Source organism: Cyprinus carpio, chromosome B9 (assembly GCF_018340385.1).
Source record: "Cyprinus carpio isolate SPL01 chromosome B9, ASM1834038v1, whole genome shotgun sequence".
Classification (NCBI taxonomy): Eukaryota; Metazoa; Chordata; class Actinopteri; order Cypriniformes; family Cyprinidae; genus Cyprinus; species Cyprinus carpio.
In genome coordinates, this window is record NC_056605.1 from 14,879,193 (window position 1) to 14,906,048 (window position 26,856).

A 26,856-nucleotide genomic window follows, 5' to 3' on the forward strand; every position below is an offset into this window, starting at 1 on the left:
ATTCATTTCATTCAAAAAAAGTCTAACCCTAAACTTTTGAATGGTAGTGTATATTTACAATATAAATTCACATTAACTCCTTTACAATTAATTAAATACTAAGGATATCTTGATATTTACATTGAAATCTTTTTGAGTTGAGCCGCGTTGTTTACTTAATCATTTTAATAATGCCAAAATCACTTTAAATGCACACATTATAATTAACGTAAGTATACCAAACTTAAGTATAAAGACAGCATTCGACATTTGATATATTTACATTGTATGGTTCTTGTTAGGGAAAAATAATTTCCAGTTCTGAGGATTTATCACATTAGAACATTGCCATTACATTAACTGTCTCTCTCTGTGTAGCTATCTATGATGTGGTTGAGGAGAAATTGGAGACCGAACCGGATTTTCAATACATCCCAGAGAAATCTCCCACAGACCCATCTCAGCTGGACCAGGACGCCTGGAGGGACTCAATGCTGCAGTTAAAGGAGGGTCTCAACAGTGCTACTATACTGGCCCAGTTTGATGTGAGTTAACAAACAGATTCTGAAACAAAACTAAATAATTTGTCATTTGTTCTCCTAGGCAAAAAAGCAATTCAAGTTCATATGCAATTGTTTATCTAAATTACTCATTTACAGCATGCTTTGAAATCTAGAGCAATCAGGGTTATTCAGGATGTGGTCATATCAAAAGAACTTCCTATTACTTCCTGTCTTTCATCAGGCAGCCCTAATATCTTCCTGTTAGTGTGTGTAGGGCTTGTGTATGTGAAAATTACTCAAGGAGACATGTTGTCACTAAACCACTGCAGGATTTAAGATACTAGTGCTACAGTGCAGACGCATGCATTATTTATGTGCTGAAAATGCTTCCCTGCCATGAAGTATCCAGTTTGGGCCAGATTTTTCTGTTAAATAAGATATATGTTGTATTTGCATATAGTGCATGGATTTACACTCAAAGCAGGGGGTGGAATGTCCTTCAAATGATCCATTATTGAAATGCTTGAATTTGAGGAGTATGGGGCCATTTCACACAGAACGCATTTTTGCATTCCACTGCGTTTCTGTTGCTTTTCTATGGACAGATGTGTTTGGCTGTCGTGTTCTTTTGCAGCATCTAATGTATGACACATTTTTAAAAATGCAAATGCTTATGTTGAAAGAAAAACGTGTCTTTAGAACTTGCATTTTTATATTTTACTGCCTTATGTCTCATGTTTTTAAACATAAAAATGCATTCTCCAAGAATTGCCTCTTAATTAAACAGCTCATATATCAGACACAATCCTACCAGATTTCCGTATGGTTTGTGAAGGAAATGTTTAATGTATGAAAACAATAAAAGTGGAAAGGAAGGTTTGAATACTGAAGGTCATAAAATGTGTGTCTGTTAATGAGTTTTCATTTATTGGGATTTTTGTAGACTGACTTACTTCCTTTTATTTTAAAGCAACTGTATCGGAAAAGGCCTGGAATGACAATGTCATGTGCCAAATTACCTCAGAATCTTTCCAAAAACCGCTACAGAGACATCTCACCTTGTGAGTATCGCTGCATGCCGTTTCTTTTTACTAGTTACCAGTGGAATTGATAAAACATAAATCCGTTTTTGTTGTTGTATTGTCAGATGATGCAACTCGAGTCATCTTGAAAGGCACAGATGACTACATCAATGCAAATTACATCAATGTAAGTGACTAATTATTTCATTATCTCCACCAAACTCAAACACCCAAGGAATGATGGACTGTGATTAATAGCCATTCGTAATGTTGTTTTGTCATGTTCGCAGATGGAAATTCCTGCCTCCAGTCTCATAAACCGCTATATCGCCTGCCAGGGGCCGCTGCCCAATACGTGCCCGGATTTCTGGCAGATGACGTGGGAGCAGGGCTCCTCTTTGGTAGTCATGCTTACTACTCAGGTCGAGCGAGGACGTGTATGTATATCTCTTGATCTTTGACATTGTAACTCTGATGGTTTTAATCTATCTATTATTATCAGAATTTTTTTTGCATCTTTTTGAGCTAATGTCATTTGCTTCCTTTCTACCACAGGTGAAGTGCCATCAGTACTGGCCGAACCCCTCAGGTAGCGCCACATACGGCGGCTTTCAGGTTTCCTGCCAGACTGAGGAAGGGAACTCTGCTTTCTTGGTTAGGGATATGACTCTTACTCACATCGAGGTGAGTTGTATTATAGATTTGCATGTTAACTGTCTGAGTACACTGCGTTCCAAATTATTATTCAAGTGACATATCAATAGGATTTCGGTACAATAAAGAGTCAGATTTTTGTTTGTGTTGTTTTTCACATCTTTTTAGATAACTGGTATCAATCTCAGCCAGATTTGTTCAATAGGTTGCCAGGTCTTCTTAGGTAAATGGAACCTTACTTAAAGAGGTTGTTCCACATTATTAAGAAAGTCACAGTTCTCATGAAATATGGTGAGGAAGAAAGATCTTTCTGAAGATGCTAACCAAACCTCACAAAGAGAAATCTGCACAGTGGCTGTAGAAACACATGAAAACTTGTTTTTAAATAGTTTTATTCACTTACGAATGCTGCAGTACAATGGATGGTCCAGATAAATGGACTTCTCATAGTTGATGAATGGCCATCCTTTTCCAATGAGACTGCAACATCAGCAAGGAGGCGGTGGGGGATGATTTGGGTTGGAATATTGGGAAGTGAGATGTAAGGTCATTTTTGGCATTACAATACGGTTCATTTGTTTGACGGAAACTTTGCTTAATAAATCTTTATCTGACCAAGATCTTCTGTGCTCTAAGTCACTCACAAATCTTTTGACAGTTCAATAATTTCAATTTGCTTTTCATGAAATATTGTTTGTTTTGATGCCTTTTGCAAGACATTGCATTGTTTCATACTTTTCATCTTTTCATCAGAAAGATCTTTCTTCCTCACCATATTTCATGAGAACTATGACTTTATTAATAATTTGGAACAACCTCTTTAAGTAAGGTTTCCATTTACCTAAGAAGACCTGGCAAACTATTGAACAAATAATTTGGAACACAGTGTATTTTCTAAACTTGAGCCATGTAATGCTGCAGTTCCTGAGAAAGATACCAAATTGATGATTTAGTTTCTTAAAGGGTTAGTTCACCTAAAAATATAAATGATCATTTACTCACCCTTGTGTCATTTTGAAACTCTATGACTTTATTCTGTGGAACACAAAAGAAGATTTTCTGAAGAAATTTGGAAGTTTTGCAACCTATTGACTTTAATTGTACGTACAAAAAAAATTGAAAGGTTTTGTAATGACATGAGGGTGAGAAAATTATAACATCATTTTCATTTTTGGGTGAACTATCCCTTTAAGCCAATACTTACTTGCAATTACTTCAGGTTCTTGTTTGCAATATTTATTTGTCATGATCCCATTAATACATTGTCATTTTGTGTGTGTTGCTGTGTTCTGTGTGCTGTTAGAGTGGGGAAAGCAGGGAACTGACCCAAATCCAGTACCTGGCGTGGCCTGATCACGGTGTACCAGATGACTCAACGGACTTCCTGGATTTCGTGGCTTTGGTCCGGAGTAAAAGAGCTGGGAAGGACGAGCCTGTTGTGGTCCACTGCAGGTAATTTATATATTTATATAACAAAGTAGTTTCTAAATGTACAGTGTAATCAATCTTGGCTTACCATTTCCCCTTTTTATCCCTCCCCTTCTCCCTCTGTCATATCCCAGCGCTGGGATTGGCCGGACGGGAGTTCTTATCACCATGGAGACGGCAATGTGTCTGATGGAGTGCGGCCAGCCAGTGCATCCATTAGAAATTGTGAGAACCATGCGGGATCAGAGGGCCATGATGATTCAGACGCCTGTAAGTCCCGGCCACCTTCTTTTTTTCTGTCATTGCCTTCATCGGTCATCCATTGGGGGTTTATCTTTGGCTTTCTAACTTCAGTTGCTGGGAAGAGGCAGAATACTACACAGCTAATGATAACATGTTAAATCAACAACAACAACAAAAATAATTTGTGACATTTTCACTCACATTTAAAATGCAGCAGCAGGGTATAATGTTTCCACATATATAAAAGAAGAAGATTTTCTGTAGCAGGGGGTCTTGTCAAGGCTGCGACTCCCAGAGCTTGAGACTGATGCAGCTGTGATTCCAACATGATCTTCTGTAGTTTAATGAGGCCTGTCATCCCAGAGGCTGCTGACCACAAGACCACACTAATTAGACAGCAGGAAGGAGAATGGATTGATGCTCAGTGAAAACACTTGTGCATCCACTCTGCTGTTTTTAATTACTGGTGTTACTAAGGCATCACTTTTTCTATTGGTCATCCACTAACATGTCAGTAAATGGTTTTTGAAAGAAATAAGTATTTGTATTCAGCAAGGATGCATGTAAGTGATCAAATGTGACAGTAAAGACATTTATATTATTTTTAAAAAATCTGAATCAAATAAATGCTGTTCTTTTCAGATTTTTTAATCACAGTTTCCACAAGAATATTAAACAGCACAATTGTTTTTAAAATTGATAATAAGTGAAAATAAGTTTTTTGAGCACCAAATCAGCGTATTAGAATGATTACTGAAGAATCGTGTGACATTGAAGACTGGAGGAAGAGCTGCTGAAAATTCAGCTTTACCATCACATTAATAAATTACATTTTGATATATATTCATATATTTCGAATTGTAATAATGTATATCAGTATTATTGTTGTTTTTTTCCTGCTTTTATTTTTTGTTTTGATTAATTAAGTTTTGGTTTGGATAGGATAATTGATTTAATTAAATTTCATTATATTTTTTTTAATTATTTGATTTTTTTGCTTTACTTGGTGAATGATTTTGAAGGATTGACCTGAGCTACATTTACTTGACTTTCATTTCTTCCAGTCCGCATCTTATTTTCTGCTTTTGTTTTGTTCCACAGTGTAACCGTCTCTCTCTATCCTTCTCTAACTCACTCAGCCACACAGACACAGTCCATGAATTATGCTCTCATCCCAGTTACTGCCATCACACTTGGCTGCTCTTGCGTATTAGACGGACACGTCTTGCATTCACCATGACTTCCTCTCTGTTCTGTTTTCTCAGAGCCAGTTCAAGTTTGTGTGTGAGGCCATACTGAAGGTTTACGAGGAGGGCCTGGTGAAACCGCTCAAGTCCACGCTGTACGAATCCAACTAATGCAATGCCAGCTTTTCCCGGAAATGATGCTGAAATTCACTGACAGGATCTCCACATGATGATGTTACAGCTCCGTGACAGAGTGATGGAGAAGTTTCTCGAGCCAGGAACACAGGACATAAACCAAGCACTGCTGCACTTTACGCTGGCAAAGAGACTATATGCCAAGCTTCAATGGGGAGAGAGAGAGAGAAGTGACAAAGAAATCTAACAAAGGTGAATTAGGTACTTGTTGGGACTTTGAGTGTTCAGGGTTTTAACAAATATATATGTTAATAATGAATATAGTGGAGATTGCTGGTGCCATATGTGTGTAAGGGCAGGCCCGTGAATGAATGAGTGTTTTTATATGTGGTCACCTATTATTTGAAAACAAACGCCACCCACAAAACAATTCACATCCAGGCCTGTGCTGCAGATGAACATTTGTATTTTTATTAGAAATATTTATTGTTTTAGTTTCAATATTGAGCCCTGCTCATTCAACATAAGTAACTACTTAAAAAAAAAATAATAATTATTACCACAGTGATCTTTTTTTCCTGTTTGCTTTGTTCTCGCTTTTTGGCACAGGATGAAAATCATTTTTATTTATTTTTCTGTCAAACTAAAAAGCTGTCAGCAAGGACTTTAAAGCACTTTGCAGTACAGTTGTGATTAAAAATATTGGTTCGGACTCTCACACAGAAGTTAAAGGAATACTCATATGAAAATGTTGTGATTTATTTACTCACCCTTGTGTCTTTCCAAACACATATGATGTTCTTTCGTCAGTGGAGTGCAAAAGGAGATGTTTTGAAAAATGTGTGTGCTGCTCATTTCCATACAGTGAAAGCCTACAAGATAAAATTACAGAAAATACAGTAATACTCCAAGTTTTCTGAAGCAGGAAAAGACTGAAATGTTACTTTAATTACTGAAAATATCGAATAGACCTTACAGGATTAGTTGTGAAATAAAAAAAAACCTGTGAGACTGTAGAATAATAAATTCCGGGCCACCAACCCACAGAAATCAAGATACAGAAGATTCCTTTAAATTAGATTGATTCTTTTATTTATACACTCCTCTGCTGTTTTATTATAAGAGAACTGTCATTAAGAAATTTGATCTGTCCAAAGCAAACATTCCCATAAAGAATAAACTTGCAATTTAAAATCAGATATTCAATTGGATGGTTTCGTATTCCCTGTAGGTGATATAACAGCTACACATGTTTTTTTTTTGTGTGTGTTGTTGTTAAATCTGAATGTTACACACCACAATGTGTTTCAAATGCAGTACCATGTTGGGGGATCAAATCGGAGTTTGTTTCTTTTTGACCTGTTTATTTCTTGTAGCAGAGTGCACACGCAGAATATCCCGCTAACATTAGCAAGTGTGTCCAGTGTGTGTTGTTGTGTTATTACTGTATGTTTCTGATGTCTGTATGTGTAAGTGTGTTTTATAGTTCTGTTGGTGTGAATGTGAGAGCCCAAACCACATGTTTAGGTTTGATCTAGGCCTGGTTCAACACATTAGAGCTGACGTCTGGTTCAGGCTGTTCGATTTTATTTCATTTATTTAATTGAGCCCTAGTTTTATGAACAGACTTTGTTTAGAAGCCATCAAATTAACATTGTTAATCTCTCAAATTAAATATTTGACCCATTGCCCAGTTTCACAGGTCATCTCTAGTTGAATGAAGAGTTGAATCCATGCCTAAGGTACTATCTACATTTACAGTCAATCATATGATGTTTCTTTGTGGTCATAATTGCTGGAGAGCCTTGGTTTTAGGACCAAATAATTAGATTCTATGCTGAATAGGTTACAGGTTTTACCAAAAAACATTTAAAACAGGAATATGGCATGGAATTTGGGAGAAACTACACACCTCCTGCCTTGTGGGACAGCACTTTTTCAACAAAGAGTACAATTGAAGACTGGAGTTAACGTTTTATGTGCTGCAAATAAAGGAGGTAAAGTTGTGCCACTTGTCCATTTTTATGAAAATATTATAAAGTGTACATACAATGTTGTATATTAAAAAGAAAATCTTTAAAATAAAAGTAAGTTGTGTGATCTGGGTCGTTTTTTCTAATTTTGAATTACATTGCACATTTGATTTCCTCCTTTGAAGGTTTGGCAGGATAGTTTCAGAAGCTGCAGCAGTTGACGCACTAGTAAACCAGTGGGTGGTGCTGTTGGAGAAAAATAAAATACAATTCCGGAGCACCTGTAAGCACCTGGCTGTTTGAGGGCTGTTACTCCCTAGATGGAAAATTAGGATCTTTTGCTGGCCCAGATGAGCCAGTGGTTCAGATTTACCATAGCCTTTATTTTTTATAGCACCTATAATATTTTTATATTCCAGATTTAAATATTTTTGGACTTATTTCAATTATAAAATGCATGTTTTCTTTACAAAAAATACAAAATCAGGTTACAATATCTTTGTTTCATTAAAAGCTTCAGATTATACATTTTCAAATCATTTTATGAAATCATATTATTTTCAATCTAACCAAATTATGCTTCCAAGACGATTACAAATCTTTCTTGCAGTTCTTACAAAACTGCATGAAATGTGTTAGCTTTGAAGTGCTACAATAATTATAGAATAAATAAATATAGAATAAAATGAAATATGACAAATAATGGTGGATGGTGATTAATTTCTCCACTGCTCCGGGTGTGTGTTCACTGCTGTGTGTGTTCACTTTGGATGGGTTAAATGCAGAGCACGAATTCTGAGTATGGGTCACCCTACTTGGCTGTGTCACTTCCTGACTAACTATGTACATGCATATCATCAGTAATCATTCCGTACCATGGTGTTACCATCTTATTACTGTACTATGGTACCACTACAGTACCAATTTGGAAGATATGGGGGATATGCAGTTCTAGTACACAAAGTTCCAAAATCTTCTCATAAATGTTATTTTTTGTGTATGAAACTTTATTGGGAAGTTAAATTAGATTCTTTAGGATGTATCAGTTACTTTGATCTAAAGTTTTATTCAGTAACTCATTTACAACTTTCTAACATGTCACACAATATCTGATTATAGTTTCTTAAAAGATAATGAATGTAAGTTTAATAACGTTGTAAGATTGTAACTTAATGTTAGAAGTACTGAGGCAATTTTCACTCCGCACCGGCCCTTTAAATCCACTTTTAGGGATTTACGTGACGTCATTTCCTGAGGGAAAACAGCCACCCCGCAATCTTTCGGACCGGGAGAATATCAGTTACACTTACCTTCAAAAACATAAGGCGGATGGGCCACACTGCGGCGTAGAAGATGGATATTTCAAAACACAAAGTAGTTTATTGATAACGGCCGAGGCTAGAGGACTTTTTCATTGGCGGGATACCGAGCAGTACGTATCGCTTTTGTCTGTGGTCTGAGGATCAACAAGTGGATTCGCGCCGCTAGCGCGCTCTTCCCGGAGGTGGACGCGATAGATATCGAACCATATTACAGCCGTATTGTAACTTCTAGCTATTTGTGTTATTAAATAATTTCCACGTTTTAAGGTCGTTACGCCGTTAAGTGTAAGTTATGCGCATATTTTCTTCGAGCAAACAGGTGTCCGCGGAGTTCAGTCAGTCAGCGCGTGACGACCGCGAGCCTCTCGCTACAGTTTTGCTCTAAACCTCAAACCGTGCACGCCTAACAGCAGCGTTTAACGATTGACGTTTTGTCAACCGATATTTTAAATGGACCTCTAACTATTATGAATGTTTACCACAGCGAAATTATAGTTAACGAGAGTGAAGGTAGCATTTTTAGTTAAGTGCAGTTGTATCTAGAGACTCAGTATCTTACCCTGTTATTTATCATGAATACCACAGTTAGTTTACAGAAATTATAGTTGTCTTGAGGTAACCTTTGTGTTTTTCCTAACTGTGGTCTTATTACAGATGCTTCAGTTAAATAATAGTTACTATACATGCTGCACAAAATGTGAGATACTTTTTCTTAAAGAAATAAGGTGCCATCTGTTCAATAATGGTCTTATTATAGATTCCACAGTTAAACTTATAAGTAAGAACCAAAGCAAACTGTTATTTGTAACTGAGATTGTTTCTTTATTCCAGACTGGACAAACAGATCTTCCTGAACATGCTGAGCTTCCTTCGCCGGACTCTGGGCCGGCGGTCCATCCGCAAACATGCAGAGAAAACTCGACTCCGGGAAGCCCAGCGAGCCACAACACACATCCCTGCTGCTGGAGATGCCAAGTCCATCATCACCTGCCGAGTGTCTTTGTTAGATGGCACAGATGTCAGTGTTGATTTGCCGGTGAGTTGACTAATACGTTCAAGTGTATGTGTGTTTGGTTGACTACGGTTTTCATAAACCAGTCTGTTTGGTCAGTTCCTGCCATTTGTACTTGTTGTGATACACTCTCGCTTGGTTGCATTGTACGACTCCAGAAGAACACTTAAGCAGTTTAAAAGGTGACCTTTATTAAAGCTCAAGGTTGAATCCTAGGCATTAGTTTCCAGTCCCTGCTCTGACAGAAACTTGTCTACTGAGTCACCTTGATACTCCAGTATGACAGAGAGAATGCTCTCCATTGTTCACTGCTGTTTGAGGCTGTTTTCTTATTACATAATCCTGGGAGAAAAGTACAGTGAAATTAGACATCTCTGGTGTGGACTAGAGATGTGTGTTTGGCACTTTTAACTTGACAAACATGAGAAGTCTTTACTTTCAACTATGTAATTTTAATCATTGAACTGATGAGATTAGAAATTCTTCCAAAGAAGAGTCAAGCACCCATATAAAATTATTTGTGCCAAAACCTGATGCTGTTTTTACTGTTATGCCTTTGATTTTAATGTAAACGCTGTCTTTGCATGTAAAATGAAAAACGGTGCACTCAGGCTGGCATTTTTTTCCTGCCAGTGAGTGCATGCATCCGAACTCTATAAAGCCAGTGTGTTATATATGATACATGAATTTGTAAAGCCTCTAAATTATCAACTTAATAAAAACTTTGCTGATAAACCTGTTATAAACAGTCTACTACATGGCTTCTGACCCCACTTGATGGTTCATACTATTTTAACAAGTAAAAGGCATTTTTATTAAGTAAACAGAAGAATTGTTATTAATATTTCATAATGAAAATTTACTGGACTAGAGCAACTTGGGCTACTTCATTACATAATTTTTTGCAAAGTAGTCATTAGCATGTGTGTATCAAGAAAAATCAAGGAAATGTAAGTAGTCTGATATAGTATAAAAATCTTTATGCTTTAGAATTTCATCTCAGTTTCTCAGTTTTGGCTAGGGATGCATCAATCTGATACTCAACATTGGTATCGGCTCCGATACTGGCATTTTCTGCCAGATATTTAAGTCTTTAAACTCCATGTTGCTTCAAGACCATCATTCTGCACACGGGATATGCACAAGCGTTTTGTGTCACAATGTATTGGAGCTTTTTGTATTATATGATAGATAGGACTTCTATCTATCGTATGTTGCTGCATTCATTACTGTGCTATACATTTAAAAGAAATGTCTTTCAATTTTATAGTTTATATTTATATATAAATACATTTACTTGTTTTCATTAATGTATTTTACATAGGGATGTAACGATAAACTGCGAGCCAGTTGAAAATCGATTCAAATATATGATGATTCAAATTGATTGAGATGCTGAACAAATCACAATTAAATTAGGGGTAGGAGTTCATATGAATGTATGTCTGAGGGGAACTTACTGTCTTTAAAAAGTTTAGATGGAGTTTTTTCTTTTCATCTTGCCTCTGTATAATAGTGATGTCAAACGATTGATTGCAGTTAATCCAAAATAAAAGTTTTTGCTTACATAATATATGAGTGTGTACTGTGTATATTTACTGTGTATATATAAATACAAACACATGCATTTATATATTTAAGAAAAATGTTGTTTATATATTAAATATATTTATATATAATATAAAATAAAATATAAATATATAAATGTATATACATGTAAATATTTTCAAAATATATACTTTATGTGTGTATTTATATATACATAATAAACAAACACAGTACACATACATATATTATTTAAACAAAAACTTATTTTGGATATGATTAATCGTTTGACAGCACTACTGTATAATGCATATTAAAGTTCATAACTGCAGCACTGCTTTGTTTACAAAGGAAACCAAGGAAACGCTTTAAGCGCCGCCTGCTGGTAGACAGTGAATCTGCTTCTCGTTCAGCTCGTCTGCTGTTTCTGTCTCATGCAGATATTTATGTATAGTTCCACAAAACTGAAGTCAAATTTCTTTTGAAATTATACAATCTAATTTAGATTTAAAACTGCTCATGTTGCATGTATGCAGCATCTTTGTTTTGATCATGATTAAAATGCAGTGGTAGCCTATAATTTTAAATGGAAAGAGCACAGACAAAGCCTTGTTTTGTTTATATGAAGAGTTTATATATTAAATTTTTGTTGTGTTACTTATTTGATTTGGGGCTTGTTTTAAAATTTCAGTTTATTTTTGTTATTTACAATTTACATTATATTTCAGTTTTGTTATTTAGCAGACGCTTTTATCCAAAGTGACTTCCAAATGAGGACAATACAAGCAATCAAAACCAATAAAAGAGCAATAATATGCAAGTGCTATATTAGTACTGTATATTATTATAGTGTTGTATTTTAATTTCACAAAGAAATGTGCAACATTTTGTCCAAGCAATAATAAAAGAACACATTTAATTTATAATTTGTCTTAAATCTCATTTTGTTAAAAAAAAATTGTGAATCGAATCGTGAAATCAAAATTGTGAATCAAATTGAATCGTGCGTTGAGTGAATCGTTACATCCCTAATGGGATATACAGTTGTATATACAGGTATATAGTTGAAAAATAACATTTTACAACAATACAAAGAGCAATGTGTAACCTTTTACCAGATTTAGTCCTCCACTTGTTCACTTTTATTTGTGCTCCACTAAATATTGTTATTTCCCTAAATGTTTAGATTTTATAAAATTGTGCAGTCATGATTTTTCTAGAATAACTTCTGCTGCTAAATTATCCACTAACCTAGTTTATAATAGAATTTTTGTCATATATCATGAAGTAAATAAATTCTACATTGATTTTTTTTAAAAATCTCTGCTTGGATCGGATCGAAATCGGCCGATACTCAGAATTTTCTGGATCGGATCTGAAAAAATGGTATCGTAGCATCCCTAGGTTTGGCCTTTGAATGAAATGTGTGTGTTGGTTTTCTTTTTCTTTTTTTTCTCTCTCAAGTGTGAACTCCGTACTCACTATATGGTGACCACCTGATTGTTGGGCTGTTGCAGTTCAGCAAGCTATATTAACTTATTATTAGACTATGTGAATACTGATTTATGTTAAACTGAAAACCTATTTTCAGTGACACTGGCTGATAATATGCTTTAAATCACCAGTAATCTGCATAAAATGTTAGTTGTTATTTTAAATGTTAGTAGTGAATAGAAATTTCCATAAGCGGTGATGGTGCTGTATTAGACTAGAGAAAGATTACATGTGTTTTTAACTTATGCAGATAATCTACATTTAACTTTGATTAGGACCTGGTTTAAAAATTATGGTTATTTCCATTATTACTTGAGATTTGACACCGACTTGTAAAACTGTATGATGACTCAAGGTGTGCCCTCAAGCGCAGGTCTCAGAGATCTGACCCAGATGCTTGTCACTCTGTTTACTGATTAGCCGTAATACCATCATCCCTCTTGTAGCATGTGGTCATTGGACTGTGTGGACAGTGATTGACTTGATCCCCTCAGCTTCTTTATGTCTCTGTTTACGCTGTTGTTGAGCCTTTGTCAGGAATTTCCTTGACCTCCACCTCAATGTGTTAGGTTTGATGTATGACTGAGTGTGTTGTTGAACTCATGAGTGTTTTGCATTTCTCCTCTTCATTCCTCACCAAAGCTCCAGTATTTCCACTGCTGATGTATTTTTCTATTTTAGTGTTATTTGTGTTAAAGTGCACATTTAAATGCTATCTGTACTATATACTGCATAACAAATTTGGCAGGTTTCCTTGGAATTTCTTCTGCTGTCAATGTAAAGGAAGTATATTTTAAAATAACCATATTGACCATTAACCTGCACAGTCTACTTTTCTGCATCAGTGGTTCTCCGCCTTTTTGACTCCAAGGCCTGCCTTTCACCAAGACAATATTTAAAGGTCTTCCTGTTTTTTCTGATATGCACCTCTGGTGCTTCTGTAAAAAAAAATATATATATATATATATTTTTGATGTTTATTTTAGTTTTATTTGTAGCATTAATAAACTAGTGGTGACTGAAGTTATTAATAATTTAAGAGTTTCCGAGGTCCCCCTGTAAGTTTGCAGAGGCCCTTTTGTGGGTCTTGGCCCCCCGGCTGTGAACCACTGGTTTATGTAATTGCTAATAGTCATGTATCACAGTGAGTAGCAAGTGAGTAAAAAGGTCTATAATATTATGTCTGGATTAGAGTGCCACTGATATGGGGCCAATACCGATATATGGGAGTAAAAAAAATAAATAAAAGACTGATATCGATATCTCGGCCAATATTCTTAGTGTATGCTATATTTTAGTACAGTATAGTCAAAAGTTTGGACACACTTCCAAACTTTTGACTGGTACTGTATATAGAATACAGTACATAAACAGAATATGTATATACATAAAACACATTTTTTGCAGTGATAACTCAAATGTGGTGATTAAACAATAATGATGTGACAAACATAGGCCTATGTAATGGAGGCCGAGTATTTAACAATTTAACAATACATTTTATTATTCAAAATGAGCTTGACATCAGTGCACTTAACAGTAAACTTCACTTATTATAAATAAATATAATACAATAAAATAAATGCAAATATAACAAAATATGTATAACTTGAATTAAGAAAATAAACAAGGTAACCAACAGGGGCAGGTTTATGCAGGAAGCACAGCTTTTCCAAATTTAAACATCTAAAATGAAGAAATAATAATAATGAATAATAATTTTTTCACAAATTTTGTGTTGTGTATTTTCTGGTAAACAAATGATCAAGCAGAACATGAGGATTCGTATTTAAATAGTCTTTTGCAATTTTATATTCACAGACACTAGTCTATATCACAATTTGATTTATACTGACCTGTTTTTTCAACTGGCTTGCAGTTAATCGTTATATCCCTAGCATCGATAGGTTTGTGTGTTACATTTTTATTTAATTGACATCTTATTAATGCAGTGTGGATAGTCTAATATATATTAGCAGTTAACTGAGGGCACTGGGTTATGTTCCTCTGGTTTGATAAAGATCAGTGTGGTCTCTGGGCCGGTCACTGTAGATTACTAATGGCCTGTTTGAGGCTTGGCAAGGAAATAACCAATGCAAGTGGGATTCACATGCCATAGTAGTTTACTCTAAGATCTTAATTTGCCTTTATTTTTCCTTTGTTCTTATTGTAGATAGCTGGCACTTTTTTGTTGTTGTTTTAAAGATTCCCTCTGATGTGTTATACACAAGGGAATGTTGAGCATAAACTGAACTAGTGGTGACTGATAAATTAGAGGATGAGTTCCCAACTACATAACCAAGAGTAAACAACCCCACCAAAGACATAAAATGAGCAGATGTCAGTCTACATCACAACTTAAAAGAAAAAATATAAATTCATTCAACCTAAACCTAAAGGAGGTTTTTGGCAGGATATTCATTCTACACTATAGTTTTTAAAAAGCATTGCAGAAACTGGTCTCCTGTTTCGGCTCCTGTTTATACAAGTTAAGCACCAAAGTACAGAAAACCATGGCACATCTCTAGGGGCAACAAACTCATTGAAGAGTACTATGTATTTGGAAAAGAGACAAATGTCTTTACAGTTCACAAGCTGCATGAACATGCAATGACCATATGGTGCATCTCCAAGGAAAAGCTTTTCAAACTGTCACCCCGGATACCCATAAATACTGAATCGCTGTTTCATTGGCCAGTGTGGAGGTGGAGGAGTCAAATTCACTTAATTTCCTGGCTTGACACTCTTGAGGAGTGAAGCCAAGCCTAAACAGGAAAGCCCAATATCACAAATGATGAAAAGTGCACATTAGGGCTGGGTTAACCTGTTTGTTTTGGTCAGCTAGTTTATTGACTTTTATGAAGCTGTAGTATTTTATTAGAAGTGCTTTAGTAGAAGAATACCTATATGGCCATGTTGACACAGCAACAGAATATGATTGTCAGTCCTGTATTTGAGTCCTTAATACGGTTATGTTCACACACAAAACACAGTTTGAGGCAGTGACAACTGCATTCTACAACCAAATTCACAGACATAAATTTTCAGCACTCACAACCGCATTCTCAGAAAACCCATGCTGTGTGAAAGGAACCAAACTAGTTGTCTGTCATGTCATACATTGCAAGTGAGCCGCTCTGCTGCATAAACATGTGCCTACTGTGTGTTGTGGTTTTTCATATGTGGCTTCCGTAACTTCCAGAGATGCATAGCTATATGAGCTGTGTTATCTGATGGTTGTCATCCAGTCAATGTTCTCCACCAAAATATTAAAGCTGCTGTTGGTGACTGAAGAATTGATGGATGCACATACAGCTCAAATAAACACTTGTCAAAAAGTGATAAGACTTTAAAGTTTAATGGACTTCGCCATCTTGGATATTACCTTGGTCACTGTCACTATGGTTACTGGTAAGGGAATTCATGTAGGCTTGACTCCCACTGCACGTTCATACAGACAGTATTCGAGATGCTACTATAAGTTGCTGTGTGAACAGGAGACATTTCAAGACTCACACCTGTAAGTAAATATGGTTGTTAATCCCAAAATCTGACAGTGTGAATGCAGCGTATATGTGCAACTTCTCAGATTTTCTTCTCAGAGTTTTAGCATGCTGACAGTGTGCTATAAGAAAAACATTGCTCTGATATTTGAAGTGGCAGTACTTTAAAGGGGGTAAATGTAGAAACTTGCATATCAACATGGTAAACAAACTTCAAAAAAATAAAATAAATAAAAAACTTTCAAGCACCACCAACACTGACATCACAGCACTGCATTTGGTTAGTTTTTAAGATCATCTGTGCAAACAACCCACTGACTTGTCTTTTGTTATTCAGAACTAATAAAATATATTAACATATTATACCTACTGAGATAGGGTGGTGGATGTGGGTTCAGAACAAGCAATTAAGCCAAATGTTACTTTCTTTCCTGCTTGCTGGAAGCACACTGAGGAATGTAACTGCGCCTCCAAAGGCTGTATGTTGGCCTAGCAGCTTGGAAAACCTCAGCTGAACAATGGGAGTCCTGAGCCTGGGGTTCACTCAAGCACACAATGGACTCTTTGTCTGCATTCTTGCAGCTCGCTGGGATGCTTTGTACACTATGCCAACTCACTGGGGCCTGCGTGAGCATCCGGTGCTGTTCGCCTGGGCTATGGCTAAACCAGCCTTCCCAACTCTTGGGTGAGACACTTGTGTGTCAGCGCTCTTTGTTTCATGCATGGAGATGATAGCATGGATGTACCTGTCCATAAACTACTACTTTGGGTACTAAACAGTGTATTTAGATAAAGTATGCTAAACATAAAGGGGTTTGTTTGTCTTGGATCTTCTGAAAACTAGAAATTGTAACTTATAACTCACTTTGATTTACATCAGACAGTCCATGAAATGGCCCCTTTGTTAATCACCTAGTGATTTTGCATTTAATATAAAATTTTTGACATTATTTTTAGGTCCAATTCTCACCCTCATATCGTTCCAAACCCGTAAGACCTCCGTTCATCTTCGGAACACAGTATAAGATATTTTTAGTCCGAGAGCTTTCTGTCCCTCCATTGAGAATGTATGTACGGTATACTGTCCACGTCCAGAAAGGTAATAAAAACATCTTAAAAGTAGTCCATGTGACATCAGAGGGTCCGTTAGAATTTTTTGAAGCATGGAAAATACATTTTGGTCCAAGAATATCAAAAACTACTACTTTATTCAGCATTGACTTCTCTCCCGGGTCTGTTATGAGCGCGTTCACCTCACATCCGGTTCGCGAACGAATCACTCGATGTAACCGGATCTTCTTGAACCAGTTCACCAAATCGAACTGAATCGTTTGAAACGGTTCGCGTCAACAATAAGCATTAATCCACAAATGACTTAAGCTGTTAACTTTTTTAACATGGCTGACACTCCCTCTGAGTTCAAATAAACCAATATACCGGAGTAATTCATTTACTCAAACAGTACACTGACTGAACCGAGCCAGATAACGAACGAAATATTGACTCGTTCTCGAGTCAAGAACCGTTTCTGTCGGACGCGTCCGATTCGAGAACCGAGGAGCTGATGATACTGCGCATGGGTGATTCAGACTGACACACAGCGCGTCTGAACTGAACTGGTTCTTTTGGTGATTGATTCTGAACCGATTCTGTGCTAATGTTATGAGCGCGGGTAAACCGAAGGGTTCAATCAAGGGCAATCATCGCCAATGAAGTCATTACGTCGAGCGCAAAAGAACTGGTGAACCGTTTTCGGCAACCGGTTTATTGAATCAAACTGTCCGAAAGAACCGGTTCGCGGAGAAGAACAGAACTTCCCATCACTACCGGTGATCCAAAAACCGATGCAACCGGTTCTTGACTAGAGAACGAGTCAATGTTTCGTTCGTTATCTGGCTCGGTCAAAAGTGCAGTCAGTGTACTGTTTGAGTAAATGAATTACTCCGGGATATTGATTTATTTGAACTCAGAGGGAGTGTCAGCCATGTTAAAAAAGTTAACAGCTTAAGTCATTGGTGGATTAATGCTTATTGTTGACGCGAACCGTTTCAAACGATTCAGTTCGATTTGGTGAACTGGTTCAAGAAGATCCGGTTACATCGAGTGATTCGTTCGCGAACCGGATGTGAGGTGAACGCGCTCATAACAGACCCGGGAGAGAAGTCAATGCTGAATAAAGTCATAGTTTTTGATATTTTTGGACCAAAATGTATTTTCGATGCTTCAAAAAATTCTAACGGACCCTCTGATGTCACATGGACTACTTTGAAGATGTATTTATTACCCTTTTGGACGTGGACAGTATACCGTACATACATTCTCAATGGAGGGACTGAAAGCTCTCGGACTAAATCTAAAATATCTTAAACTGTGTTCCGAAGATGAACGGAGGTCTTACGGGTTTGGAACGACATGAGGGTGAGTCATTAATGACATAATTTTAATATTTGGGTGAACTAACCCTTTAACATTTATCACTCCCTTAAGTCCAAACTTGTGAAATGTTTGACTATTCCTCTTTTTGTTTATGTCTGCTGTGGTCATGGGTCAGGGTCTTCCTTCTTTGTGAAGCTAGACTGTGAATCACTGGCTTGATAGGATGCAGAACTGTAGTTTGAATTCAGACACAGTTGAAGTCAAGCGGTTGAGCTGTTGAGAATTTTTCAGACAAAGTCAGAAGAGTCCCTCCTGCGGTATGGAGGTTGGGATTTTTTACATTGAGACTTTATGTCCCATAGATGGATTGAGTGTTCATATTTAAATGCGCACACACACACATTTTAAACTGATTCTAAAGATCTGAAGGATTTGCTTTAGATGTTTGGAACAGAGACATGGTTTTAGTCAAAGCTAGATTGGCCTGCTTGGCCAAGACCTTATCCACTGACCTGCTGTGTCAGTGCTATTGCAAGCCAGTACATGTAGTTCCAATAGACGTACTTGGTTATAAACAAGAATTAAATTTGCGTAATATTACATACTTGATATCAGTTTAAAAGCTCCGCTTGCGAGGCACTGGACTGTTAGGATTTAAATCATGTTCTCTCTCTTTCTCTCCAGAAAAAAGCCAAAGGTGCAGAGCTGTTTGAACAGATCATGTATCACCTGGACGTTGTCGAGAAGGATTACTTTGGCCTGCGCTTCATGGATTCAGCCCAAGTCCCGGTAAGAGCAAAATGATTTCTAGATGGTGTATGTAAGATGTGCTTTGAAATGTCAGCTGATTCGAACTGATGGATGGGCCTATTATGTTTAAATAGTCAAATAACTTAACACTTGCTCACCTCAGTGTGAATGGTTGCATCATGATTAAACCAGAACACTTCTTTCGTGATATGCAATGAACATACGTTGCAGAAAGCTTTGTTGAAAAATATTTTTGCAAAGCTACACGCAAATAAAGAGTACTACAGCATTTCACAAAGAAAATTTGCAGGGGAGTTAGGTAGAGGTGTTGGGGTAGGGTTACTAAAATGTATGCGGGTAGCGACTGGTAGCCAGTGAAGTAAAAGAGAGTTGTAACATGCACTCTTGATCTGATGTTGTGTGCCAATCCTCATGACTGGGTGGTCTTAATGCTGTGGTTTGAGTCAAACACAACTCCCAGAATTCCTGGCTGTTTGGATGCTGTTTTTATTGCCGTGCCTATCTAAATTGTTCTGGTTTTGGTGCATTCCCAGCTTGCATTGTAGACGCATTGTTACTGCACTGTCAGTAAAAATTCAGGACATTTTCTCAGTCACATCTTTTTTTCTTTTCTTTTTTTTGTAGTGTCATTTACTTTAAATTTTCTGATGATTTTCCAGTAGCAATCATCATTTAATAACTTATGTTCAACATACATTCTGATAAACTTTCTTTATTGACAGCTTGAAAATTTACCTTTATATTATATTGCTAAAATATTGAATCTACAAAGAGCAGCAGACAGAGCTCAGGCTAGTGCAGAGTCTTACGTGAAAGAGGGAGGGAAGAGCGTGTGAGGAATGTGTGGGAGAGATCGAGACACTCTATTCTTCCATCAGCATGAGTGCCTCCACCCTCCCTCCCTCCACATTGTTCATGCATCACCCCATTAGAGCGGCCCAGCTCAATAGATGGGACAGAATTTTCTAGTGTTTTCAAACCAGAGTATTAAAACGCTTTTTGCCCGCCAGCCAAAGTGACTGATGAATTACCATTTTTACCTTTTTTTTTCTTTTTTCTTTATTTTTTAACCAGACATGTTGTTAAATGTAAAAATGTCTTGAATAAAAACATCAAAAGGATTATCATGAGGTTCATATTTTTAATATTTTATATGCAGCAAACTTAAGGTTCTCCACATCCCCAAACATGTAACATGGTTAATTTTCTTACATTTGCAGCACTGGCTTGATGTCACCAAAAGCATCAAAAAGCAAGTCAAAAGTAAGTAAAATGCTGTTCTTACTACTGAACTCAGTTCTTAGATGTAGATGTTGTTTTGGACAGGTTTGATTAGATGAGCAACTTTAAGGCCTGATACAATGCACTCAAGCACTCCTCCATACAGAATTAACCGTGGTTATTTATTCAGAAGCTCTGTTCCAAACCTTGTGGGCTGCTTTGCATTGCATTATCTAGGTAGGCAGCTCACAAGTCTTGGGAACAGAGCGACATTTTTCCTTAGTGCTCTCAGAAATAGCTGTTTGTATAAGGTTAATGCTTTACTATGCCTGTGAAGGGCAGGTAATGATGAACCATGAATGCAAACTCTCTGTGTTTCATCACTTGCATGACATTCTTTCTGAAATTCCATTTCTGTTCTGCAATCTTTAGTGCTAATTATTTTTTACTCCACAAGCTGTACACTTGTGCACTAGAAACTTAATTTCTAGTAAGGCATTTTGCTTTGTTGACCATATCAGTTATGTTCTCTGCCTTTTGGCTTGTTTTAGTTGGACCACCATATTGCCTCCATATGAGAGTAAAGTTCTACTCCTCAGAGCCCAACAACTTACACGAGGAGCTAACCAGGTACATCCTGTTTATACCATTACCAATCTACTAATATTCACGCAACTTTTTCACTCACTGCTTTCATCTTCATTATCTCTTGTAGATACCTTTTTGTACTACAGTTAAAACAGGATATTCTCAGTGGCAAGTAAGTGAAGTTATTTTGAATTGTCTTGAATGTTAAAAATTAATAACATTTGTCAGCTTATTATTTAAAGGTTGGTTTACACGAAATGTGTTTTTGACCAATGGGTTGTCTACACTGACAACTTAATTCGTAACCATACAGTGGCCCCCCAAAAAGTTGTTTGGATGTATTGTTGCAAAAACCTTTTACAATTTGTGATAAATGTCTCACTGTAATGAAACGAGAGAAAAAAAAAAGATTTTATAAACCTTAAATTTCTGATGACTTTGTCTAAATACAGTGTGATCACCTTTGTTCCAGGTTAGAGTGCCCATTCGACACAGCAGTGGAGTTGGCTGCATATGCTTTACAGGGTGAGTGACAGAACTGTATGTTTCTTGAAATCATTTTTTTTTTTTTGTTAAAATTTCCTATACCTGTCAAAAATACATGTATTTGTTTAAAAACACAGTAAAACAATAATATTGTGAAATATGATTGCATCTGTTTCTAATATAAGTGTAATTTTTTCTTGTGATGGCCAAGATGAATTTTCAGCAGCCATTATTTCAGTGCCAAATATTCCTTCATGCTGATTTGCTGCAGAAGAAACATTATTATTATTGTTAATCTTGAAACCAGTTGTTTTTTTTATAATATATAAAATTTATATTAAATTTAACTTATTTTGTCTTCTGGGAAACATTTTGTAGCTTCTGAAGGGCAGTACTTAATGAAAATATGATATTTAGGCAAAATAAGAAAAATATACACCTTAATTTTCCTTCCGGAGCATCAGTGAGCATTAGAACTTTCTGTAATAGTTGCATATGAGTCCCTCAGTTGTCCTCAGTGTAAAAAGATGGATCTCAAAATCATACCATCATTGTTGGAAAGGGTTCAAATACACACAAATGCTGGACAACCAAAGAATTTTTGGGACCTGAAGGATTTTTCTGAAGAACAGCAGGCAGTTTAACTGTTCAGGACAAACAAGGGACTCATGAACAACTATCACTAAACAAAAAACACAGCTGTGGATCATTCAGTTAACAACACAGTATTAAAGGGATACTCCACCCCAAAATGAAAGTTTTGTCATTAATCACTTACCCCCATGTCGTTCCAAACCCGTGAAAGCTTCGTTCATCTTCGGAACACAATTTAAGATTTTTTGGACAATTCAACTATTGTTTTCTCTTGTGGACTATATGTAAACATCTTTAACCTGAAATATCTTATTTAGGTCAGTACTTAATAAACGATAACATGCATTTTGTATGATCCTTCTTATTTAGGTAAAATAATTAACATTTTTCAGATTCTGCAAGGTGTATGTAAACTTTTGACTTCAGCTGTAATTGTTATTGTTATTTTTGTTGTTTTGTTATTATTGTTATTTTAGTTTATATTTTTATTTAGGTTTTTATTATGTTGACTTTTGAGGCAAATTTGTTCATTTTAAGAATATTGATGGAATTGTTTGAATGATGCAGTTGAATTGTTTTTGCCATGAATATAGCTGTCATGCTGTCATGGCATTAAAAAAAAAAAAAATCATTTCTCATTAGTGTGGGTCTGAAAGAAACTCCTAATCCCCCTCTTCCTACTGTGCTCTGATCTTCTACATAAATGCACAGTACTCTGCTTTCATTTAGAAAAATTTTTTTTCATGCTGTTTTGGAAACAGTCATGTGATCTCAAGTTTTAAGGGGTCATTTCCTGACATGTTTTATCTGTTGGAGAGAATGATTTGTCCTCTTTCTTTCTAATCATCTCTACTGTGGAACAACTTGAACTGAGTTGCAACATTATGACAAAAGTAGGGCTGGGCGATATTTAGAATATTAGCGATGATAATAGAATAATTTTGACGATGATGTAAAATTTGAAAATATCGGGAATATCAAATATTTCAATTTCAAGCATACTTTCCCAAAAGAACATGCCGAACGTCCAAAAAAGGAACATGTAACTGCGGACTGCTCTACACGCCTCTAATACGAGAGCGTTTATGAGAGTGGTTGCCAGACAACAATAGTTTAAATCCCCGAATCAGAGCTTCGCTGTTACAAGGATACATTTTCTGCCTGGTGTTTGCTTATTTTAAGCAATCTGGCAACCATGCGCACGTGCTCACTCCTCATTGCGGAAGCACCGCTGACAATGATCTGAAAATACTAACAAGTTGGAGTTTAGCGATCTAATGAAAGCTTTATTCAGCCGGTCTGTGTTCTGTCATGAGATCTCGACTGTATTGTTTGCGATTGTGATCGCTGAATAAATGCACTTACTGGACCGCTGATGTTTGAATAGAGAAACGTAGGCTATGGCCCTCTGGAATTACTATTAAGGAATTTCACTGTTGCACAGTGTAAATTGTGAATTGCATGCACTAAAAAAGTTGACAGAATGCACTTTCTGTAAATTCTTTGCGCTACTTCAGTTACATATAGGCCTACATGTGTTAATTTAATAAAAAGCAGTAAGTGATCACTTGGTCTAGTTTTTTTTTTTTTAATTGCTTAAATTAGCTGTTCAATCTAAGTAGTTTTTTTTTTTTCTTTTTTTTTTAATGGGCTAAAGAAAATCATGTTTTTTTTTTATTATTTAAATGCAAATGCAAACATATCAGGATATATATCGAATATCGTAAAATTGTTGACAATATCAAGATATATATATTCTTTTATAATATCGCCCAGCACTAGACAAAAGGCGCAACCACAATATTTTTCTAAAACAAAAGTGGTACAGTTCAGGCCATGATGGAGCATTCTGTCCTGATAACTGTCATTTTTACCCAAAAATTCAGCAGAATTATGCCTTTTTTTTTTCTTTTTTTTTTGACCCGTGGTACCTTTATCTTTCAGCTGAATTGGGTGATTGTGACCCTGCCGAGCACGGACTTGACCTGGTGTCAGAATTCCGCTTCATCCCAAACCAGACGGAAGAAATGGAAGCATCCATCTACAACATGTGGAAGGAGTGCAGGTACTGTATAAATAAGGGAGCTCATTCTATAAAAACACACCTCTTATCCGCACATGGCGACTCCTTTTAAGTAAGTGTTTAGAGAGGAAATATAAATGTAAAGCAGGTGAATGAATGTCAATGTGTGGGTCATCACCTCTGACTCTTCCTGGATCTCTCCTGTCTACTCAACCAAAGCTCTTCTGTTGACACTGAACACTTTGTATGTGATTTATGACCCATCATTGTAACCTCGACAAGTTGTAATCTACAGCAGATGTGCAGCAGCTTGGGATGTTTCATTTTCTTTAAATGTTGCTCTACCCTGTTCTTTGCTGATGTCGCAGGGGCCAGACGCCAGCACAAGCTGAGATAAACTACCTAAATAAGGCCAAATGGCTGGAGATGTATGGAGTGGACATGCATATGGTCAAGGTATGCATTTGAAGCATGCAAGGGTTTGTTAAAATCAGGATCTTGAGGGGGACTCTATTCAGTCCGGATATATCCAGAAACTTATCTGTTCTTTATATTGTCGTCTCCTCCAGGCACGAGACGGAAATGAATACAGCCTAGGTCTGACCCCCACCGGAGTGCTCGTGTTTGAGGGAGAAACTAAGATTGGCCTGTTCTTCTGGTAAGTGCTCCCTCACCAGCTCTTAATAACTCAAGTGTGTAATTTCTACATCAATAGAAGCTAAAAAAATGGAATTGTGGAAAAAAAAAAAAAAAATGAAATTTTTTTTTTATTTTGAATTAGTTTATGGTTTATGAATGAGTGATTTTTTTTATAAATAGGTAGTTGATTGTTTATTTAATTTTTTTTTATTTTATTTTAGATGAAGTATTTGATATATTACATGGTATAAGAGAGTATTATATTTGGAGACTGAAAAACAGTTACTGTGATATGGCTTAATGTGATCTCCCTCATCTGTTTGAAGAAGCATCTGGAAGTGGTAAAGCATAGACTTTTAAAAATAAGGGTACTATTGTGTTTCAGGCTGGTTTATAATTAAAAATCCCACATCAGGCATTAAATCTTATTTCCTTGTCATTATACAATACAGTACATCTGGTTAATATCAATATGGCTATATCAAACAATGTTAAGTACTCATTGAATGTGTTTAAGTAAAATATTCTGATTTATTTAGAGATTGTATCAGTTTGTTCTGACTGGATAAACTAAAGCAGTAAGCCCCAAGAAGCTGTGGTTTACATTGAATTTATAACAGCTAAGGGGCGTTGTTAATGTTGTTTAGTGTTGCTGAAACCCCCTTAGCTTTTATAAATGCACTGTAAACCATGGCTTTGCTGGGCTTATTGCTTTTATTAAAATTGTTATTCCATAGACGTAACAATGTTTCACAAAATAAAACAAAGCAATAAAATGTAATGATAAAAAAAAAAAAAAAAAAACATTCTTCCACCAAACAATGTAGCACCTCAGAAATGGTAGTGGTTGCAAAAAAGTGGTTGCTGAGCAACACACAGGCGCAGGAACAAACGGGCATGTTTGCCGAGTAATTTACAACAGCTTTGAAAGCGGCTCAACCAATCAGAATCAAGGACCTGAACTATCAGTTTTATAAAGTGCACATTTTATTTGTGCAGGTCTTAAAGGTTCTAAAAATCCTTGAATTTGATAAAAATAAAAAAACTGCAGACACACTATCATTAACCACAAATTTAGTAACATTTTCAATATTTGTCCTCCAGCTGTTGTCATACTTCAGTAAATGTAATGACAATAGCCATTTTATCTAAAGCAAACTGGTTGTCTGCACAGGCCCAAGATCACACGTTTGGACTTTAAGAAAAGCAGACTCACCCTGGTGGTAGTGGAAGATGATGAACAGGTAATGCAGGAGACAGAAGAGGTAAAGACACATCTCACCCACACAGGCACACACACACACATACACATACACATACAGGTTCACACATTATCAAAAACAGTAATACAGGTTACATAACTTATCTCTCTCTGGTCATATTAACATGCACCTTAAATGCATCTCCTGTGACTAGGGGTCGACCGATTATCGGCGCCGATATTAAGCATTTTTATTGTTATCGGCATCGGCCATTTTCAAAACCGATTTGCCGATAAAACCATTTTATTTTGAAATGCGCGATCTGGCACTGATCCAGCCACCTCAGTCAGAGCGCACCGCTCTGTGGGCCTAGACTAAGCCCCGCCCATCGTCCGTCTGATTTTGTTGGGAGTCACGAGCCTGGCCAATCAATACGGCTGGCGCGGCTGGAAAATGTTCCGCTCTCACACCGAAAGCACAGGAGCTGCTTCAGTGATCATCATCACACATCAATAAGTTATCTTTCGAAGGTAAGAATGCAGTAAACGTTCCTGAAGTTGCAATAAATCACTACACTGAAGTTGCAAAACACCTAAATATAATCGATTTATGATGACAAGTTCCGTTCAGTTATTATACCGTGAATTCCCGGTCAATGTCCGTCATTGCAGTGATATGCTTCAACGGATCATCACATCAGTGCTGAGATAGTGAAACTAAAACCTACTTCTCTCACCATTCGGCCAACTTAACGTTATATTGTGAATAGATTATCAACGCGAATGAATTCACGCACGTCTGCTGCGGTTTTTTTTTTGTGTGTTGTTCACATAGCTTCACTGGACAGCGTCCGTTCCGTTAGGGCTCTTAGTCAAATAAATTGCGCATATTTGGAGAAATGTTGCTTTATTCTAACATGATTGCAAAATAATTTATCATACAGATTCAGAATTACC

The 26,856-nt window shown here is 36.5% G+C and overlaps 2 protein-coding genes across 13 annotated transcripts in view; both read left to right on the forward strand.

Moving 5' to 3' along the window:
• The window catches only part of LOC109096311 (tyrosine-protein phosphatase non-receptor type 4-like), a 49,803-nt gene extending 42,552 nt beyond the window's left edge, over nt 1–7,251 (forward strand). For all 4 annotated transcript variants that reach the window (XM_042731114.1, XM_042731115.1, XM_042731116.1 and 1 more), the window contains exons 20-27: nt 358–524; nt 1,453–1,543; nt 1,630–1,691; nt 1,795–1,941; nt 2,060–2,188; nt 3,462–3,610; nt 3,721–3,856; nt 5,095–7,251. In XM_042731114.1, the coding sequence (XP_042587048.1) occupies nt 358–524; nt 1,453–1,543; nt 1,630–1,691; nt 1,795–1,941; nt 2,060–2,188; nt 3,462–3,610; nt 3,721–3,856; nt 5,095–5,187 (974 nt within the window). In that variant the 3' untranslated portion in view covers nt 5,188–7,251. The remainder of the gene's footprint in view (nt 1–357; nt 525–1,452; nt 1,544–1,629; nt 1,692–1,794; nt 1,942–2,059; nt 2,189–3,461; nt 3,611–3,720; nt 3,857–5,094) is intronic.
• A 1,108-nt stretch (nt 7,252–8,359) lies between these two features.
• LOC109096310 (band 4.1-like protein 5) overlaps nt 8,360–26,856 on the forward strand; it is a 41,993-nt gene continuing 23,496 nt past the window's right edge. For 5 of the 9 annotated variants that reach the window (XM_042731118.1, XM_042731123.1, XM_042731120.1 and 2 more), the window contains exons 1-11: nt 8,360–8,556; nt 9,278–9,482; nt 19,061–19,165; nt 20,368–20,410; nt 20,920–20,998; nt 21,084–21,128; nt 21,429–21,481; nt 23,981–24,101; nt 24,428–24,515; nt 24,629–24,717; nt 25,873–25,963. In XM_042731118.1, coding sequence (XP_042587052.1) covers nt 9,303–9,482; nt 19,061–19,165; nt 20,368–20,410; nt 20,920–20,998; nt 21,084–21,128; nt 21,429–21,481; nt 23,981–24,101; nt 24,428–24,515; nt 24,629–24,717; nt 25,873–25,963 — 894 coding nt within the window. In that variant the 5' untranslated portion in view covers nt 8,360–8,556; nt 9,278–9,302. Of the gene's footprint in view, nt 8,557–8,589; nt 8,732–9,277; nt 9,483–19,060; nt 19,166–20,367; nt 20,411–20,919; nt 20,999–21,083; nt 21,129–21,428; nt 21,482–23,980; nt 24,102–24,427; nt 24,516–24,628; nt 24,718–25,872; nt 25,964–26,856 lie in introns of those variants that run through there. The other 4 variants (XM_042731122.1, XM_042731121.1, XM_042731119.1 and 1 more) reach the window with 3 other exon arrangements.